General features: G+C 48.4%; 2 protein-coding genes and 3 non-coding genes across 7 annotated transcripts; 4 read left to right on the forward strand and 1 right to left on the reverse strand.

Moving 5' to 3' along the window:
* Positions 1–4,858: 4,858 nt before the first annotated feature.
* Positions 4,859–8,928, forward strand: NOP56 (NOP56 ribonucleoprotein). The gene is made up of 12 exons (XM_074230041.1): positions 4,859–5,292; positions 5,490–5,579; positions 5,764–5,878; positions 5,960–6,121; positions 6,227–6,425; positions 6,717–6,904; positions 6,991–7,142; positions 7,303–7,403; positions 7,719–7,867; positions 8,081–8,202; positions 8,391–8,513; positions 8,614–8,928. Exons 1-12 carry the CDS (start codon positions 5,290–5,292, stop codon positions 8,848–8,850), a joined length of 1,641 nt encoding a protein of 546 aa, XP_074086142.1. The 5' UTR covers positions 4,859–5,289; the 3' UTR covers positions 8,851–8,928.
* Positions 6,496–6,633, forward strand: LOC141519781 (small nucleolar RNA SNORA51). The gene has a single exon (XR_012477422.1). It is a non-coding gene; the product is annotated as a small nucleolar RNA SNORA51 (small nucleolar RNA).
* LOC141519766 (small nucleolar RNA SNORD56) lies at positions 7,932–8,002 on the forward strand. The gene has a single exon (XR_012477408.1). It is a non-coding gene; the product is annotated as a small nucleolar RNA SNORD56 (small nucleolar RNA).
* Positions 8,080–14,523, reverse strand: IDH3B (isocitrate dehydrogenase (NAD(+)) 3 non-catalytic subunit beta). 3 transcript variants are annotated; one of them, XM_074230043.1, is made up of 12 exons: positions 14,324–14,523; positions 14,151–14,228; positions 11,782–11,880; positions 11,564–11,684; positions 11,280–11,346; positions 11,073–11,205; positions 10,847–10,980; positions 10,651–10,753; positions 10,380–10,526; positions 10,191–10,285; positions 10,039–10,099; positions 8,080–9,053 (listed from the first exon to the last, which is right to left on the reverse strand). In XM_074230043.1, the coding sequence occupies exons 1-12, from the start codon at positions 14,357–14,359 to the stop codon at positions 8,967–8,969; spliced, it is 1,161 nt and encodes a 386-aa protein (XP_074086144.1). In that variant the 5' UTR covers positions 14,360–14,523; the 3' UTR covers positions 8,080–8,966. The 3 variants fall into 3 exon arrangements, with proteins under 3 accessions (XP_074086144.1, XP_074086143.1, XP_074086146.1); XM_074230042.1 differs by lacking the exon at positions 8,080–9,053 and adding an exon at positions 9,132–9,512 and having other exon boundaries at positions 14,324–14,519; XM_074230045.1 differs by lacking the exons at positions 8,080–9,053; positions 14,151–14,228 and adding an exon at positions 9,133–9,512 and having other exon boundaries at positions 14,324–14,516.
* Positions 8,255–8,322, forward strand: LOC141519765 (small nucleolar RNA SNORD57). The gene has a single exon (XR_012477407.1). It is a non-coding gene; the product is annotated as a small nucleolar RNA SNORD57 (small nucleolar RNA).
* Positions 14,524–19,385: the final 4,862 nt, after the last annotated feature.

The raw sequence follows: 19,385 nt of genomic DNA on the forward strand, positions 1-19,385 counted from the left end.
GTTTCCCTTCCCTTCCCCAGAGTCAGATGATTGGCTCTGAGTCATTGGTTATTGACAGACCCCTTGCGAGTGGATACTTTAGGCTGCTTCAGATCCTCGGAATACTGAATAAGTGAAGATGAAAGAAGGCTTACAGTGGCTAAGGTAGTTGACCTTAGTTTGGTCAGTCCTGACTGTCTACTTGAGCTGCTTTTGCCATATGGCTTACTTGGGTGGGAATTGCTGTAAAAGTCCTAGACCTTTTTTTCTTCTTTTTTCAAATATTTTATTTCTTCAACTACATGTATATACACAAATGAATTTCAATTTATAATTTTCTAGTGCTGAATCTGTCATGTAAATGGCCAAATTAAAACTTTAATCTTTTTTCAATTAGGCATTTAATTTTTATCTCCATTCCACCAAACTCCCTCTTATTACAAACTCATAACAAATATGTAGAGTCAAACAAAAGAAATTTGCACATTGGTCATGTCCAAAAATGTGTCTCACTCTGCATATTGAATCCTTGGGTCTGTTTGCCAGGAAGTGGTTAGCATTCTTCATCATTGATCTTTTCGAATCATGATTATTGAAATTGGTCAGAATTCTTGAGTTTTTAAAATATGTTCTTTGTAAATATCATTTTTGTGTGAATTGCCCTAGTTCTGCTCAGTTCACCAAATTCATTTAAGTCTTCCCAGGTTTCAATTAAATCCCTTTCATCATTTCCTATAGCACAGTACTGTTCTATTAATCTTATTTACCATAATTTGTTCAGCCAGTTCCTAATTGAAATGTATTTCCAGTTTTTTGGCATCACAAAAAGAGCTGCTAGAAATATTTTCATACATATAGGACCTTTCCCTTTTTTTGATTTTTTTTTTTTTAGGGGATAAATCTCATGAGTTAAAGGATTTTTACCAATGGGTTACACTGATGAAGTTTGGCCAGAATACTAATGTGCTTGGTTTAAGTAAAATCTTAGAAAAAAGTAGCAATTGCACACAAATTGCATTTTAGAAAGATTTTATTTGAGTTTTACAATTCTTCCCCTAATCTTACTTCCCTCACCCCACCCCCCACAGAAGGCATTCTGTTAGTCTTTACATTGTTTCCATGGTGTAACACTGATCTAAGTTGAATGTGATGAGAGAGAAATCATATCCTTAAGGAAGAAAAATAAAGTATAAGAGATAACAAAATTACATAAGATAATGGCTTTTTTTTTTTAAATTAAAGGTAATAGTCTTTGGTCAAACTCCACAATTCTTTCTCTGGATACAGATGGTATTCTCCATTGCAGATAGCCCCAAATTGTCCCTGGTTGTTGCACTGATGGAATGAGCAAGTCCATCAAGGTTAATCATCACTCCCATGTCGTTGTTAGGATGTACAATGTTTTTCTGGTTCTGCTCATCTCACTATCAGTTCATGCAAATCCCTCCAGGCTTCCCTGAATTCTCATCCTTCCTGGTTTCTAATAGAACAACAGTGTTCCATGACATACATATACCAGTTTGCTAAGCCATTCCCCAATTGAAGGACATTTACTTGATTTCCAATTCTTTGCCACCACAAACAGGGCTGCTATGAATATTTTTGTATAAGTGATGTTTTTACCCTTTTTTTCATGATCTCTTCAGGGTATAGCCCCAGTAGTGGTATTGCTGGATCAAAGGGTATGCACATTTTTGTTGCCCTTTGGGCATAACAAATTGCCTTTTAACTAGCAATTTTTTTCCCTGCCAAGGAGTACATAGCTAATCTGGCCCATCTCCTCCATCATTAAGGTCTCCTTCAAAAGGATTGTAAAGGTTGTGAGCTTTTACCTGGTAAGGTTAGGGGAAAAGGGGCCTTTACTTCTCAGTTCAGGGATTGAGGAAAAGCCAGTTCCTTCTCGGTCCTCTTCAATATGTGGCTGTCCTTTCCATCTCCTTATACAGTTTATATAGTATAAATATTGAGTAAATGATTATTTGCAGATAAAGGAGTCACTGCTCCACTCATCTATCTCCTGTACAATCCACTTAACTATAACCTGTTCTATGGCACCCCTCCCTCAATCATTCTGGCTCTTCCAACACATACAGAGGTCACAGGGTACCAATGGCATAGGAACCATATATCAGGGGAAAAGGAATGATTTTAGGGCTTCTGCTATAATCCTTGGAGAGAAGGGAGCTACCTTCCTTATTACCATTAGTGAACTAACATGATGAGTGGGTAAACCCAGGAGCTCTAAAGAACTCCCTCTCCCCTAAGAATACTGACCTGCTTCCCACCCTAGAAGCCACATCCTGGCTTTATAATCCCTAGAGTTAAAATGTGTCACTGCTTCTGCCAGTGTTAAAATCCCTACTTCACCTATGAAAAACTCAGAAAATAAAGTTCTCAATACCAAAGTCCTTGATACTGTCAAATTGTTTGAAATCAGAATATAGGGATGATTATATCAATGTAAACACATTAAAGAAGATGCATTATCAGCATCTTTGCTAATGGACTTTTTTATGACCAGCAACTGAAGCCTCCTATATGAGTTGTCTCCTCCATTAGAATGTAAACTCTTTGGGAACAGAGACTATGTTTTCTATTTGAAGTTTCAATGTTTTGCACAGAGAAAAAGTTTAATAAATGCTTATTTGTATATTAATCCATTCATTAGGCTATATAGCGATCCTTGATGTCCACCATTTTCTTCCTGAGATCCTATTTGGTCTAAACCTCTGAGAGGTCAGTCACATAGAATGAGGGATGTCTGCCCATCTCCCTTCCTGAGGGGCAGCTTGACTGTGTTGGTTGTAGTGTAATAGAAAGAACATTGGCCCACATCAAGGAATCTGATTTAGCATCTAGATTCTGTGACTTCCGAGAGAGGGGATTGGACAGATGGCCTTTATGGTCCATTCCAGGTCTAGATCTAATATCCAAGACCCCAAATCCCACCCTATTTACTATTTGGGTGGTACTGGGCAAGTTACTTTACCACTTCCTTTCTGTTCCTTCATCTGTTAAAAAAATGAGGATATATCCACTTAATAGGGCTGTTGGAAAGAAAGTACTTTGTAAGCCTTAGGGACCTATGGAAATGGAAGTTGTGATTCTTATTATGGATCCAAGCCCAGTTCTCTCTCTAAGCATCACTGCCACATCTACTTAATGAGCATTTCAAATTGGATGGCTTAAATTTAATAAATCCCAAACTGAACTCATCTTTTCTCCCATATTTCTTCTCTTCCAAAATTTTCCTATTTTTGTTGAAGGCAACCTCATTCTTCCAGTCTCCCAGATTTATCATCTCAGCATTATGCTCCATTCCTCAGATTCACTCACCTCACACCGAATCAGTTGTCAAATCTTGCCATTTTGAACCCACATCTTTTGCATCCCACCCCTATTCTCTTCTCATACACCCACCACCTTAACTCACTGTCATCATCTCTTATGCAGATTTTTGCAACAACCTCCCAGTTTGGTCTTCCTGCTTCAAGCCATTCTAGTCTATCCCACAAACTGTTGTCAAAGCGATTTTCCTCAAGCTCAGATATGACCATGTTATTCCTCTATTCAATTGACTTCAGTTGCTCTCTACCAATCTAACTAGTCTTGAACTATTTTGTATTTATTCTCCTTATATTTCTTCTGTGTGTTTTTTCTATGCTTGTTTTCCCAATTAGAATATATAAACATCTTTTTTGTGTACGCAATGTTGCATTCTTTGTATTGGGATGCCACTCAGTTGCTAGCTAGGAAAAAGTAATGTTAATTAAGCGCGTGCTGTCCAAATGATTGATTAAATCACTCCAGAGACCTGCTTAGTGGCTAATGTTTCCATTTGCAAATGACATTGTGGTTGGATAAAACTCCAGAATAGTAAAGAATCTGGTGGCTCTGGAGTCTGGAGTACCTGAGTTCAGACACTTAATAATCACCTAGCTGTGTGGCCTGGGGCAAGCCACTTATCACCATTTGCCTTGCAAAAACCTAAAAAAAAAATCTCTTAAATAAATGAGATCCATAATCAAAAGTGAAGTATATCTTTGCCTTCTGACTCTCAATTTGCTTTGCTTCACACATCCAATATATTATCCAATATCCAAATTTGTTGTTTCTCCTCAACATCTGTCATCTCCATCGATGAACAACAGAGTGGACAGCTCCCCTCTGTATGGATGACCCTAGTCCCCATCCTCTTCCTCTTGTCTCAATTATTGGGATATCACGGCTTCTTCCTCTTACAACCTACTCACCCAAAGCCCAACCTGGATCAGATGATTCCTCTACCAAGGAACTTCTACAATCAAAGACCCAGCCCCTCAGCAGTCCAGTAATCCAGGTCTACTCGGTCCCTAAAGCGCCCCCTCCCACATGGGCCTCTTTACTAGCTGATCCCTCTCCGGCTCTGGCTCTTGGAATCCTTGTTTCCCTCCAGAGCCATCTCCGAGGCTGTCTTCTGTGGGAAGGTGTAATGGGTTCCCCCAGTAGTTGCTGGGCTCCCCTCTAAGGTTAGCCGCCACGTGCTTTGTGTTTGTGTGTCCACACACACACACACACACACACACATGTGTGCATGCACACGGGCTTGTACAATTGTCCCCCTAGCGGTCGCGCTCCCCGGAATGGGCGGGGGGGGTCCCCGAGGCAGGACTCGGCCTTTGAAGGGTCGGTCTTCGGACGAGGGCAGTGGGCAGGGCGGGATGGGAAGCGCGGCTGGAGGACGGCAGAGGGCCGAGAAGCGGCCTCTGGAAGGGGGAAGGGGAGGAGAAGGCAAGGCGCGACCGGAAACGGAAGCAGACCCGTTGTCTAAGAGGAACGAAGAGCGCCAACGGGCTATCGCGATAACTGGAATGAGGCGCCCCGAGTACTGGGCGGAGTCCACCCGTCCCCACTTCCGCCCCGTTCCTCTTTCTCGAGGCTGAGGATCGCTACGATTGGGCCAGCGTGCGTGACCGACAACGCCTATTGTAGGTGGCCATGACTCATAGATCCACCAATTACCTCAGTTTCTAGAACACCGTCGGACCGCGGCTGCTTTCCTCCAGGCCCGTCGATCCCCGGAAATCCGGCCCCATTCCCATCATCCCGCGGGACCGCTGGAAAGGCGGGAAACGGCCGGCCGCCATGGTTCCGCCCTACTTCCGGGCGAGACCATTTTTCTTTGGTCCCCCCTCGAGTTCTGTAGATGATGGTGTCTTCCTCGCGCTCTGATTGGAGGCCTCGACCCGGAAGAGGCGGGGCTCGCGCCGCTAAGGGTCCTGCGTGTCCGGCGGGAGGCCCGCATTGCGATTGGGGCTCCGGGCTGCCGCCATGGTGAGAGGGCCGCGGGTCACGGGCCGCGGGGCCGGGATCGGGGATCAGGGCTCGGGCTCGGGGGAAGCCGGGGATGGGCAGGGGTTACGCGCCCGGCGGGGGAGCTTCGGTCAGGGCGGTGCTCGCGGCGGGGCGACCCGGGCGGGACGCGGGGCCACGTGGGCAGCTGGGCCATCCGCTCCTCCCCTCCCCCCCAGGTGCTGCTGCACGTGCTGTTCGAGCACGCGGCCGGCTACGCGCTGCTGGTGCTGAAGGAGGTGGAGGAGATCAGCCTGCTGCTGCCCCAGGTGAGCCCCTCGGCGCCCCCACACCCCGGGGGGCCGCCGCCGCGCCGTGATGAGCCCTAGAATCTGTCAATCCCCTGAGCAGAGTGATGTGACCCAGTCTCTGAGCACGGCGCCGGCCCCGGCCCGGAGGGGGAGGCTCCCCAAGAGCCTTGGGGACCCCGCTCCTCACACCCCCTCCCCGCAGGTGGAGGAGTGCGTGCTCAACATCGGCAAGTTCCACAGCATCGTGCGCCTGGTGGCCTTTTCCCCGTTCAAGTCTGCCCAGAGCGCCCTGGAGAATGCCAATGCTGTGTCCGAGGGTGAGCCGCCCCGTCCGCTCCTTTTCCTGCCCGCCCTGTGTGCTCTCTGACTCGAACCACTAACCTGGCTCTTAAACACAGGCATCCTCCATGAGGACCTCCGGCTCTTTCTGGAAACCAACATGCCGGCCAAGAAGAAGAAAGCTTTGCTGGGCGTTGGGGACCCCAAGATTGGGGCCTCTATCCAGGAGGAATTAGGCTATCCCTGCCAGACCGGAGGGGTGGTCGCTGAGGTCCTCCGAGGTAAGCTGGGGAAGTGCAGGGAAACTTAAATGTCCCTGGGCCTTAAGATGATAAAAAGCCATGTGCAAGGAGCCTGAAGTGGTTCTACTTCCTGTGTCTCCTTAGGAGTTCGACTGCACTTTCACTCTCTTGTGAAAGGCCTGACTGAGGTTTCAGCTTCCAAGGCCCAACTGGGACTGGGACATAGCTATTCTAGGGCCAAGGTCAAGTTCAATGTGAACAGGGTGGACAACATGATCATCCAGTCCATCAGCCTTCTCGACCAGCTTGACAAAGACATCAACACCTTTTCTATGCGAGTCAGGTTAGCTCTGGGGTTGGTGGGGTTGATGTTTAAGCAAGGACTGGAATTTAGGATATCCCTCCAGTCCTCCCACCTCCTGTTGCTTACCACAGGCTGTTTTTCCTTTGCACAGACTGTATAGAAAAAGGAGGCAGAGAGTCCTTCCTCTTATACACCTCAGTCAGCAGCCTGCCAATGCTCTGACTGTATTGTGAAAGGGGAGACAGTAAATCCAAAGGATTGGCTTTTTAATTTTCTCCATCAGAACACCATATTTCTTTTCTGTTAAGACCAGTTCTCTCTCTTTTTAAGGGAGTGGTATGGCTATCACTTTCCCGAACTGGTAAAGATTGTTAATGACAACGCTACATATTGTCGCTTGGCCCGGCTCATTGGCAATCGCAAAGAACTGAATGAGGAGAAATTAGAAGCTCTGGAGGAACTGACAATGGATGGGGCTAAGGCCCAGGCTATCCTGGATGCATCTCGGTCTTCCATGGGTAAGTGTTTCTATTTGAGTTCTTTCTGGGTCATTTGTGGAAGAGATTTTATTCTTTGCACTGACTTGCCTCCCCATCTCTCCTAGGTATGGACATCTCTCCTATCGACCTGATCAATATTGAGAGTTTTTCAAGTCGAGTGGTGTCTTTATCTGAATATCGTCAGAGTTTGAACACATATCTGCGTTCCAAGATGGCCCAGGTGGCCCCGAGCCTATCAGCCCTTATTGGGGAGGCGGTGAGTCATTGGGGTGTGTTGGGGGGGGGTGAAGAAAACTATTGCCTTGTAGCCATTGTCACTTTGCATGATCTTCCAGCGTACTGTTTTCTCAGAGACTGGGTATGGTTGGGTCAGAAATAAATGCCCTGGCCCACAACAATTTTTCCCCTCCCCCCAGGTTGGTGCCCGGCTGATCTCCCATGCTGGGAGTCTTACCAATCTGGCCAAGTACCCAGCATCCACAGTGCAGATCTTGGGGGCTGAGAAGGCACTGTTCAGGTACCAATGTTCAGGTACTGACACTCTGGTGCCAGCTGCTAGGGGGTGTGTCACTATGATGGCAGCGCTGGGGCATCCTGATCCAAAGGCTTTGCCTCAACTGTGATGGGTCAACCCTAGCCTCTGAGTGACCCCCATGGCTCCAGCCAGGGGATGCAGCCTCCAGGTCAGCGACATCTGACTCCTGACCCCTTGGGGAGTTGGGGGTTGGGGTGGAGGTGGGGAAATCAGTTTTGGAATGAAAGTGGGAAAGACTTTTGGTAAAAGGGTCCTGGGAATAAGGGATTTGAGAAGCTAACCTATACACTTCCATAGAGCCCTGAAGACTCGGGGAAATACCCCCAAATATGGACTCATATTCCATTCAACCTTCATTGGCCGTGCGGCCGCCAAGAATAAAGGCAGAATCTCCCGGTACCTGGCAAACAAATGCAGCATTGCATCTCGGATCGACTGCTTTTCTGGTACAAGACTCAGGACTGGGGGAGGGGGAATAGGGTAATCAGGAAATATGATCCCAAGTGGCTTCTGCAATGATGGGAAAATTTTTCGTCAACAGCAGTTCACCTTGTGAGTGTTGAAATCAGTAATCTGAGCAAAGCTGAGGGTTGGGAGGTCACCCATGTCCCCTGTGAAGAGCCATATAACTCTAACCCCACCTAACAATCTGTTCCCAGAGGTTCCCACAACTGTATTTGGAGAGAAGCTACGGGAACAGGTCGAAGAGCGCCTGTCATTCTATGAGACAGGGGACCCACCCCGAAAGAATCTGGATGTTATGAAGGAAGCAGTGAATGAGGTTAGTCCAAGAAATGGTCTAGGGAGAAGAGAGTGGGGGGAACTTTGACTGTTGGAGGTGATGAGCATCTTTATCCTGACTCCAGAGTGGAGGCAAAAACTGATTTAATGAGCCTGATCCAAAATGACAGGACAAATTTATGCTTAGTGCTATAAAGTCCTGGGGGCTGACAATACTTTTCTGACCAGGCAGGGGAAGTGGTTGCAGAGATTAGGAGAAAGCTGGCTAAGAAAGAAAAGAAACGCCTGAAGAAGAAGAAGCGTCTAGAGGCTTTGGCAGCTGCAGAAAACAACATTCCTGAAAATGGACAGGTGTGTGAATGTGCTGTGTGGCCCACGATACTGGGGTGAGGGGATATCCTAACCAAACCATGAGGTTCCTGTCCCCACACTTAATTTCCTTTGCTCTTAGGAAACTGAGAACGGGGAAGAGAAAGCAAATGGGGAAGAGAAGCCAAAAAAGAAAAAAAAACGCCAGGTGGAACAAGTGGCAGAGGATATCGAAGACCCTCAAGAGCTGTCCCCACCCTCCAAGCCCAAGAAAAAGAAAAAACTCTTATCCTCAGAAGAGGATGGGGTAGCAGACACACCAACTCCAGCCAAGAAAAAAAAGAAAAAGGCCCAGAAGAGCTCAGGAGAGGAGAACTAGGATTGGTGGAGAGCCTAGGATGGCATGCTTGCCCCCCCTCCCCTCCTTCTAACCCCAATAAAGACATGACTCACAGAATGCTACCTTGGCTTATTTTATTTCTTCTCCCAGATTTGTCAGGAGGTAGTAGTAGGCAGGTTATTAATGATGGCCTGGGTGAGATCCCGGCAGGTGGCATAACCACCCATGTCCGGGGTGCGAACCTGTGAGGGAAGAGGGGGGCAATAATTTAACCCAGGACCCAAGAACCCCTTTCTGAATTTCTCCCTCCCCCTCCCCCAGGCTCTAGTTTTCTTACCACTTCTCTTGTGGAATAATGCTCCCCCCTCCCAATGCTTGTGGATTAGGATTAAAAACAATTAGTAGGGGATCCTGATTTCTCTCTGGTCCATGTTTTTATTGAGACAATGCACAAAGTTTATCTACAAACAGTAGATAATAAAGAGATCTTGTCCCATGGAATGGAATAGGGGCAGAGGTTGGCTTCTCCATGTGGTCCATTTTATGGAAGCAAAGGGTCAGGGTCCAGGGAGTCTATTCAAAGACAAGATAAGGAAATGGGAGGGTAGGTTCTAGCCCCCATGAGGGGGGTGCAGGTGGCTGATGACAGACTTGATGAAGTCAGACGTGGTGCTGTAGCCGCCCATGTCCCGAGTCCGAACCTACAGCCAGTGACAAAGCCACCAGGAACAAGAAGGGAAAAGATGACTAGTGAGTGGGTAGGGTGGACAAGAAGAGGATGATGATGGAGGGGTGGGAAGGCAACCAGGGGAAGAGATGAGGTGCCAAGAGGAAATGGAAGGTTGGGGAAAGATGAAGTGCTGAGAAGAGATGAGAGAGGAGGAAGAAGTACTGAGAAGAGACAAGATGGGGGTGAGGGATGGTCCAGAGAGAATAGTTTATAAGCCTTTTTAAGTTGTACAGAGTCAGGTCATATCATCTGATCCTCAGAGCCCACCTTGGGGAGGGCACAGCAAGAAGAGATGAGACACGGGAACAAGGAATAGTGTAAGAGCAAAGAGTGACAGGGGAGCCAGGGAAAAGCTGAAGAGTGGGGGGTGGGGTGAGAGGCCAAGAGTTGGGGAGCCAGAAGGAAGCCAGGAGAACAATGTCGTGGCCCCTCTGAAGCCCCTTAGGTGGGGATAGGTAATGAATGAAAAGGGTCAGGATCAGCCCATCCATACTTACTTTGCCAACTTTGATCACCTTCTTCACTGCCTCAGCAATCATGTTGGAGTGATATTCCAGGCTGTCCCAGGAGGAATGAAAGCAAACATTAAGGGCGAGACCTGGACACCCCTCCACCCCCATCCCCTAGGACCCCGCATCCACTAACTTACTTGAGGTGCTTTAGCATATTGCTGGAAGACAGCAGCATGGCAGTTGGGTTGGCAATGTTCCTGCCCACAGCCTGGGCAAACGGGTGCCTTGCGCCCTGTTGGGCGAAGGCCAAGTTAGAAGGATTCTCTGATGCCTGGGGACCCGAGTGGTCAGTGTTAGGGAAAGGGGATCCCAGATAGTTTACTTACTGTTTCAAACACGGCATACTCAGCACTATAGCTCTCACCAGGAACCACGCCTGCACCCCCCACTAGACCTGCTGCCAGGTTGTCGATGATGTTTCCATAGAGATTAGGCATCACGAGCACATCAAACTGGTATGGATTCTGCACCAGCTGTGGAGAGGAAGGGAAGAGAGAATTGAGTGGTTGAGGTGGCAGAGAGAGACAAGGGGCACAGGGGAGGGGAGACCAGAAGGAGTTCAGGAAGATGAGGGGGGAGGGCTTGAAGTCACTGCACCTGCATACAGCAGTTGTCTATGATCATGGTCTCAAATTGAATCTTGGGGTACAGCTCAGCCACCTCCTCACAACATTGTAGGAAGAGCCCGTCACCCAGCTTCCTGCAGGGGTGGCAGGGGCAGCAGTCAGCAAGCCCAGCAGGTTCACCCATCCCCTCCACCTTCCCCTCACCCCCTTTATGTGCTGCCTCTCACATAATGTTGGCCTTGTGCACGGCTGTGACTTTCCCTCGGCCCTTCTTGGTAGCATAGTCAAAAGCGAACTTGGCAATCCGCTGGGACTTGGCCCGGGTGACAATCTTTAAGCACTCGATCACCCCCCTGGCGCTCTGCATGGGCGAGAGAATTGGATTTAGGCTCATGTGGGGGTGGGGGGGAAGCTGGGCTCTGGCCCTTCCTCAAAGGTGGGAGCCTGGCCCACCTCATGCTCTAGAGAGCTGTACTCTCCTTCTGTCTGCTCACGAATGATCACCAAGTCCAGGTTGTTGTGGCGAGTCTTGTATCCTGGGAGGCTCTTGACATGGACGACGTTGGCAAACAGGTCCAGCTTACGCCTGGCAGGAGATAGGGGGAGGTAGGATCACATGGTGCCACACACCCACCATCCCCAGGTCCTGTCCCCCCATACCTGAGTCGCATGTCATAGGAGGCCAAGTCCCCCTTGTACTCTGTGTCCATTGGGGTATGAATTTTTCCTGTGAGGGCACATCCAGAGGGAGGGTCAAGGAGGGTCCGGGGTCCACCCACCCCTCTACATGAGGAAGTCAGCTAATGCCCCATTATCCTGCCCAAGGCAGGTGGGTCAGACAGCCAGGAGAGTCTTTGAAGGGTCAGAGGTTCAAGTCCTCAGGTCTGGGCACAGGGGGGCCATAAAGTGCTGCTTGTTTGTGGGAGAGGGAGATGGGCACCTACCGATGATGGCCACCTTGTTCTCCTTCATGGAGCTCAGCACCTGCTCCAGTTTCTCTTCAGAAGCCATGTTCTGTACCTCACTCAGGTGATGCTCCTGAAATTCCACAGGGACACTGGCCGCCTGCAGGAGGGGTGGGGGGTGGGGGGAAGCATCAGCGGATGCCCCTCCTGTCCCTCCCAGTCTGTGCCGGACCCTCCTCCTCCTCCCCCCTCCTCACCTTGAAGACCTCTTTGACAGCGTGCATGAGCTCTGGCCCTACCCCATCACCAGGAAGCATCGTGACAGGGAAGGCGCCCTCTACCTTCACATCATCCACCTGGAGGGAGAGGAGGCAACAGAGCCATTGGGGATGTGGGAGCCACCCAGGCGGGCTCAGGGGCTGAGGGGGTCACTGGCCATGCAGAGAATGGGGCAGCAGGTATGGAGCCCTATAGACACCAGCTCCAGAGTGAAGATGACTGACAGGCTGGATACACCATGGAGGGCGGTTAGGGGATGCAGGGCCAGGTCTGCAATAAGAAAGGCTCCTCTCCCTAAGTGCAAATCTAGCCTCAGACACTTAAGTCACTTAACCCTGCTGGCTGAAATTTCCTCATTTGTAAAATACCTCACAGAATGAAATGACAGACCCCTCCAGTACCGGTCAAGAAAAGCCCAAGGAGCATGAGGCCTCCGTGGTCCTGCCTCCAAGGCTAGCCCTCCACCAGGTATATGCTGCCTCTCAGTGTCCCTATTTTACAGATAAGGAAACAGGCTCAGAATGAGTGGCCAGCAGCCCGTTTGAGGGACAGACTCCAAACTCAGCCCTTCCTGACTCCATGTCCAGTGGCCAATACCAGGTCATACAACCCCAGGGCCAGGCTATCACAGGATCCTGGATGCCTGGGCACACTTGATCTGTGGTTGGCTCTGCCTGCCCAGATGAGCTGCCTCATGCTCATTTCTGTACAGGGCTTGAACCATTCCTTCTCTTTCCCCAAACTTCTTCTATATTGTCTCTACAAATTCATTTTTTTCTCTCTCTACTCCCCTGTGCCGATCTTAATTCTAGGATTTCATTAACTCCTGCTACATAGATGACGCCAAATCTCACTCTTAGGGCCTGATTTTACTTCTGAGCTCCAGTTCTATACTTCTAAATGCTTGAGGGCATCTTTACCTGGAGACCCACCAGAACCCCAAATCAAGCCAATGTTAGGATTATAGAACCCTTGATTCAAAGCTGGAAAGGGCCTTAAAGACCCTCTAGTTTAACTCCTCATTTATGAGGCCTAGGAAGCTCAGCTAACTCATCCAACATCAAACACTGAGCAGGCTTCAGAAGAAGGACCTCACTCTTGGTCCTCCCCTTGTAACAGACCTAAATTTACATAAGCTAGTGCTCCATAAATGCTGGTTAACTAAAGCTACCTACTGGCTCAATCATTTCTTTCAGTGGCAGCTCCTTTCACTCAGGGTCCCAAGTTGGGGTTTCTCCTCCCTTTCTCTTTCCCTGAAGACTTGTCAATTCTTTTTCTTTTGGCAAAGCAATAAGGTTAAGTGGCTTGCCCAAGGTCACACAGGTCATTATTAAGTGTCTGAGGTTGGATTTGAACTCAGGTCCTCCTGACTCCGGGGTAGGGGCTCTATCCACTTGGACACTTTCAAAACATCTCTTATATCAATTCCCTCCTCTATCATTACACTGGTAGGTCTTCATTACCACCCCTGGACTTACTGCCTCAAAACATATCTATCAACACCCCCACTTGCACTTTATCCATGACATGATGCCAGGCTATTTTCTTACACACAAAGCTGTTACGGCTCTTTATTCCAACTTAAAAGTAAAGATGGACAAGTTATTTATTAAACAGAAGGGAGGTAGGAGGATATAGTTGCATTACTCCTTCATAGGAACGTTATCAAGAAAGAGCTCTGCTTTTGGCCAATTACTTGAACGCTAATAAAGAAAAGAATGCTAATTAAATCTGCAAATGATACAAAGCTCAGAAGGATGACACAGCAGCATCCAAAAATAACCTGTTAGGCCAGCATGAGGGACTGAATCTGGCCAGATTAAATTCACAAGGGAAAGCCCCAAAACAAACCAAGAGGACTACACAAGGCCAGGACGAAGGAGGGGAGGAGGGGAGCCAGTTAAATGAACTATAAGCTGAAAAATGAGTGGGGTACTGGATACGACTAAAAAAAAAATAAAATCAAACGAGGAAAGGGATGCTGTGCTTCGGCTGATTTGTGGAGGAGCGCTGCGGGGTGGTGGGGGGGAACAGAATAAGCAGGTGACCCGGCCTCACTCAGGGCAGGACAGTCGATAAGTATTTATTAGTGGCTAATACCTGCCAGGCCCGACAAAAAGCAGCCAACGTGCTTATCTTTCTTATCCCTAAAGGAGGCCTAATGAGGGGTCTCACAAGTGTCTCATTTGGGCCCGATCTAAGGTGGGCTGGGCAGGACGGAGGAGCCCCCCAGAAGGAGCGGGAGCTCCCCCTAACCGCCCACTTGGGGTTCGGCTTTGGGGGGGTCCGGTTCATTCATCGATTACGGTCCGGGAGGGAGGAGGGGGGCGGCGGGGGCGCTTCTCACCGCGTTCCGCGGGGCGGCCCGGGCGGCCGCCGTGGTGCTCAGGGCCCTCCAGGCCCCCAGGCTGGGGGACACCAGCGCCTGGAAGGACAGACAGACGGACGGCCCGTGACCCCGGTGACCGGGGGGGCTCTCCCCGCCCCGCTCCCCTCCCCGCGCCCCCTCCGCGGCCTCACCCGGCTCAGCGCGCGGACTCCGCTCAGGGTCGCCATCTTCGCCGAGGCCCCGGGGTTAAGGAGACTCGGGGGGAAAGTCGTCGCCCTTGCAGTGACGTCGCGACCGGAGCCGGCGGGGACGGGGAGGGCGGTCACGTGGGATCACCCCTCCCCCTCCCCCTCCCCGCCTCGCTTCCTAAATTGGAGCGCCGGCCTCGGACAGCGTCACTCCCCGGAGGGGGCGCCGTTACGTAGGCCGGCGTCGAGCGCCGACGCATCGATGGATGACCCCGGAGGACGCGGGGTCACTCGTCCCTGGCGGGAGGAGCGCCGACGCATCGAGTGGCGGGCCCGGCGGAGGGAGCGCCGCTGCCCGCGTGAGCGCCGAGCGTCCGGGCTCCGGCGTCCCCGGCCTCGGCCCGGCCCCCCCCCCCGCCCCCGTCCCCCGCCGGGCCCGGAGTGAGCAGGGCCCGGCCACGAAGAGCCGGGGCCCCCCCGGCCCGGCCCGCCCCACAGAGGGGAGAGAGAGAGAGACAGAGGAGAGAGAGAGACAGACAGAGACACAGAGGAGAAAGAGAGGGACAGAGAGAGGCACAGAGGAGAGAGAGAAAAGAAAGAGAAGAGAGGGAAGAAGGGAGGGAGAGAGAGAAGGAGAGAGAAGAAAGATGAGAGAGCAAGAGAGAAAGAGGAAAGAAGAGTGAGTCTGTGTGTGGTGTGTGTTGTCTGTCATTCTCTGTGTGTGGTGTGTGTTGTCTCCTTTTGTTTGTTTGTGTGTGTGTGTGTGTGTGTGTGTGTGTGGTGAAGCTCTTTGCAAACCTTAAAATCCCATGTTGTAGGGTCTGCAAATCCGGGGCCCTGGATTGGCTGGTTTACCAATTAATCTTTGTTTTGCCCTCTAAAGGGAAACAGTAATACTTTCTTATCAGTGGGCAGATAGGACGATATTACAACAACAATAGGTCCCAGGTCAAACTTGGCTCTGAGTAAATGTTAATAGTAGTTGTTTCTATTTGGACCAGAAACCCTGAGAGTCTTCCCCTGTCAGATTTTTTTTAAATTATCATTTGTTTTATTTTATTTTGTTTTACTAGGTGATAGGGACTATTCTTTGCCTTTGTCTCATTTCCTTCTAACCTGTCTTAATTGAGTGATAGCTCAGTCACCCTGAGTCCTGTTCAAGACCTCAGCTTAAAGGGACCAAGGCTTCTCATTGCATCCAGGGCTATCTCCAGTCATTCTGATGGACACCTGACCAGAGGATTCCAAAGGAGAAAATGATGCTGGTGACAGCACAGTCTTCCTCTATTCACCTCCCCTCACACTTAGATTCAAGTCAATAGCAAGCCCTGGCTTCACCTCCCCAATATCACAATCCTCTTCAGGAATGAAGGACAAACAACAATTTCATAACGGTAGTGTTTACAAAGTTGTTCTCTCACAACAATCCTGTAAAGTAGAAATTGAAAATATTACTTTCCCCATATTATTCATAGAACATGGAGACTCAGTTGATATTTTCCTTAGAGTCTGGGACATTTACTGAATTGGGTTATCATTTGCTCATTGTCACACAAGACCCAAGATTTGAAACCAGATCTTCCAAATCTAGCATTTACTTCATAATGAAGTAGGTTGTTGTTATGTTGTTTTTCAGTTGTGTCTGACCCTTCTTGACCCAATTTGGGATTTTTCTTGGCAGAGGTAATGGAGTGGTTTGCCATTTCCTTCTCCAGCTCATTTTAAAGATGAAGAAACTGAGATAAACAGGATTAAAAGACTTGCTCAGAGGGGTGTCTACGTGGCACAGTGGATAGAGCACCAGCCCTGGAGTCAGGAGTACCTGAGTTCAAATCTGGTCTCAGACACTTAATAATTACCTAGCTGTGTGGCCTTGGGCAAGCCACTTAACCCCCATTACCTTGCAAAAACTAAAAAAACAAACAAAACAAAAAAAAAAGGCTTGCCCAGGATCATACAGCTAGTAAGTGTCTGAGGTCAGATTTGAACTCAGGAAGATAATGAGTTTTCTTGATTCCCAAGCCCAGCATTCTAACCACTTGGACACATAGGTATCCTAATATGGTGGGTATACTCTTTAAGTACAGGGACAGAATGTAAAGAGTAGAGAGAGAATTGACTGAGGAGCATGAAGTATCCACACTGTTGGAATTGAGAATGTGATCAGGTTCTGCAGCCATCAGCCTACTGATCTCAGAATCTGTGAAGCATAGGGATTTTTGAGTGTGTGTGTGTGTGTGTGTGTATTGTACTGTACTGTATTGTATTGTATTGGAAGTTTGAGTAGAAATGGCTTTGAGAGTGACCTATCCTAGGCAAAGCAATTTTGAGGGATGAATCCCCTGAATTTCCACCCCTCCTGGTTTCTTTCTTTTTTTTTTGCAAGTGAACTTTATTATTACTATTATTAAAATAATTTTGTTATAAGAGTAGACCTAGGACTTCTGGCCAAGATGGTGGAGAGAAGACAGGCACAGTTCTAAAGTCTCCTGATCTCTGCCCCATCTATCACATGAAACAAACCTCTTAAAAGAATTCCAAACCAGGAAACCCATAAAGAAAAGCCAGGAGAGGAAAATCTACCTCAGGATTTGTCTCCCGCAGCAGCCTTGTGTGAGTACCGGCAGGGAGGGAAGATCAGCCCGGGATCAGCCAGATTAACAGCTGAATTGGAACCAGGAGTCTGAGGGCCTGAGAGCCGGACCTGCTGGATCAGCGGTAGGGCTGTACGAAGAGGGCTTGGGTCCACAGGGAAACAGAGGCGCTGGCATTGGTGCTGTCCCCCTGGAGCTTGGGGAAAGGGCTGCGGGGAGAGGTCTGGTGCAGGAGAGCTGCAGACACCATCCCTGGGCTCCTCACCTATGAGAAACTCTGAGTCCACCTCCATTGCACAGAGGCCTCCTCCCAAACAAATGCAAACTACTTTTGCCTCAGGCCCAAGTGTGTGAGCAGAAGAACCAGCCCAGCTGAGGAATGACCTCAGGCCAGGGTAAAGCCCACCATTGACTGAAGGCAAAAGAATTCAATAGTTCCAACTCCTCCCTTGAGGCAAAGGGAGAAGGCCTCCCAACTGAGGTCACAGACACCCCAGAGAGGGCAACCAGCACCTCCTACTGGCCAGCCAGAGGAACTGCACTCAGTAAAGCCTTCAGCTATTCCAAGCCCAGGTGAACCAGCCCGCCCCCCAACTCAAGGTCTTAGCATAATGAAGAAGGGTCAGAGGAAAGGTAGATCCATAGAAAAATTCCTGGAAGGGAAAGACCCCAACTCAGACCTGGAACCTCTGAGCAGAATACAATCTGGTCTCCAGCACAGAAAGACTTCCTTGAAGAAATAAGGAAGGAGCTTAAAAATTTGGGAGAGACAATTAATACCTTGCAACAAGAAAACAAAACCTTAGAAAGTACAATTGGACAAACACAAAAGGAGAATCTCTCAGATCCTCAAATGAGCAAATGCAAAAAGAAATTAATTATCTCAAAACCTCAATTGGTCAAATGGAAAGCTCTTTCAAAAGTAGAATTGACCAATTGGAAAAGGAGTTGCAAAAGGTTAATGAAGAAAACTCCTCCCCCCAAAAAGGAATGGAGTCTACAGAAACTAATGACTCCATGAGACAGCAAGAGTCAGTTAAACAAAATCAAAAAATAGAAAAAATAGAAGCAAATGTAAAATACCTCATCAACAAAACCACTGACCTCGAGAATAGATTGAGGAGGGGCAACCTGAAAATTATAGGACTTCCTGAAAACATTGAAGAGAAAAAAAGCCTGGACTTAATATTACAGGATCTAGTGATGGAAAACTGCCCTGATATCATGGAGTCGGAGGGCAAAGTAGTTATTGAAAGAGTACATCGATCCCCACCAGAAAAAGATCCTAAAATGAAAACACCAAGGAATGTTGTGGCCAAACTGCAGAACTATCAGATAAAAGAGAAAATCCTGCAAGCAGCCAGAAAGAAACAATTTAAATGTCAAGGAGCCACAGTAAGGATCACGCAGGACCTGGCTGCATCAACTTTAAGGGATTGAAGGGCCTGGAACTAGATATTTCGAAGAGCACGGGAGCTTGGAATGCAGCCAAGAATCTACTTTCCTGCAAAGCTGAGCCTTCTCTTCCAGGGAAAAAGATGGACATTTAATGAAATGGAAGAATTCCAAAAATTTCTGATGAAAAGACCAGAGCTAAACACAAAATTTGGATATCAAGTAGGAGGTTCAAGAGACACGTGAAAAGGTTATAAAGGGGGGGGGGGCGGTAAAAGGAAAAAAATGCAATCCAGTAAGTTGAAACTGGCTATATTCCAGCATGGGGGGGGGGAGATTCTCATAAATCCTGAGAAATGTAACTCTAACAGAGAGAATACACCTAGCCAGAAATGATGGACATCCATGACCTATCCACAAGACTGCTATCTAATGGGATGTAACTGGCTTTAACCCCACTTGGGAGAAAGACTCTAATAACTCTCAGGAATTTTGACTCTATCCAATAGAATATACTGAACTAGAAGGGACAGACACTCAGAATTTTCTATGACCTAGATAGAATGATCTAAAAAAAATACACTACCTCCCTAAAAAGGGGGACAGGAAAGAGACGGGAGGAGGGAGGGGATTGAATGGGACAAATCTCATTACACTAAGAGGTACAAAAAACCTATGGTAATAGAGGGGAAGAAGGGAGCAGAGGAGAAAACACCTGAATCTTCTTCTCATCAGACTTGGCTTAAAGTCAACCTACACATACTCAGTTAACTTATAAAACATCTAACCTTTCAAGTATTAAAAGGGGAAAAGGGGAGGGGGGGACAGAGAAAGGAAAGGGGAGTGGAGGAAATAAGGGGAAATAACAAAAGGAAGGGAAGGGAAAGGGGAAAGAAAGGGGAGGGTGTGATATAGGAGGGCAAACATACTGAAGGGGGTGGTATTCAAAAACAAAATACTGGGGAATATGGATAAAAGGGGGGGAAAGGGGGAAAATACAGAGGGAAGATAGCACAGAGGGCAATAAAGAATTAGTAATCATAACCTTGAATGTGAATGGGATGAACTCTCCCTTA

The sequence above is a fragment of the Macrotis lagotis genome, chromosome 3, assembly GCF_037893015.1.
Source record: "Macrotis lagotis isolate mMagLag1 chromosome 3, bilby.v1.9.chrom.fasta, whole genome shotgun sequence".
NCBI lineage: Eukaryota > Metazoa > Chordata > Mammalia > Peramelemorphia > Peramelidae > Macrotis > Macrotis lagotis.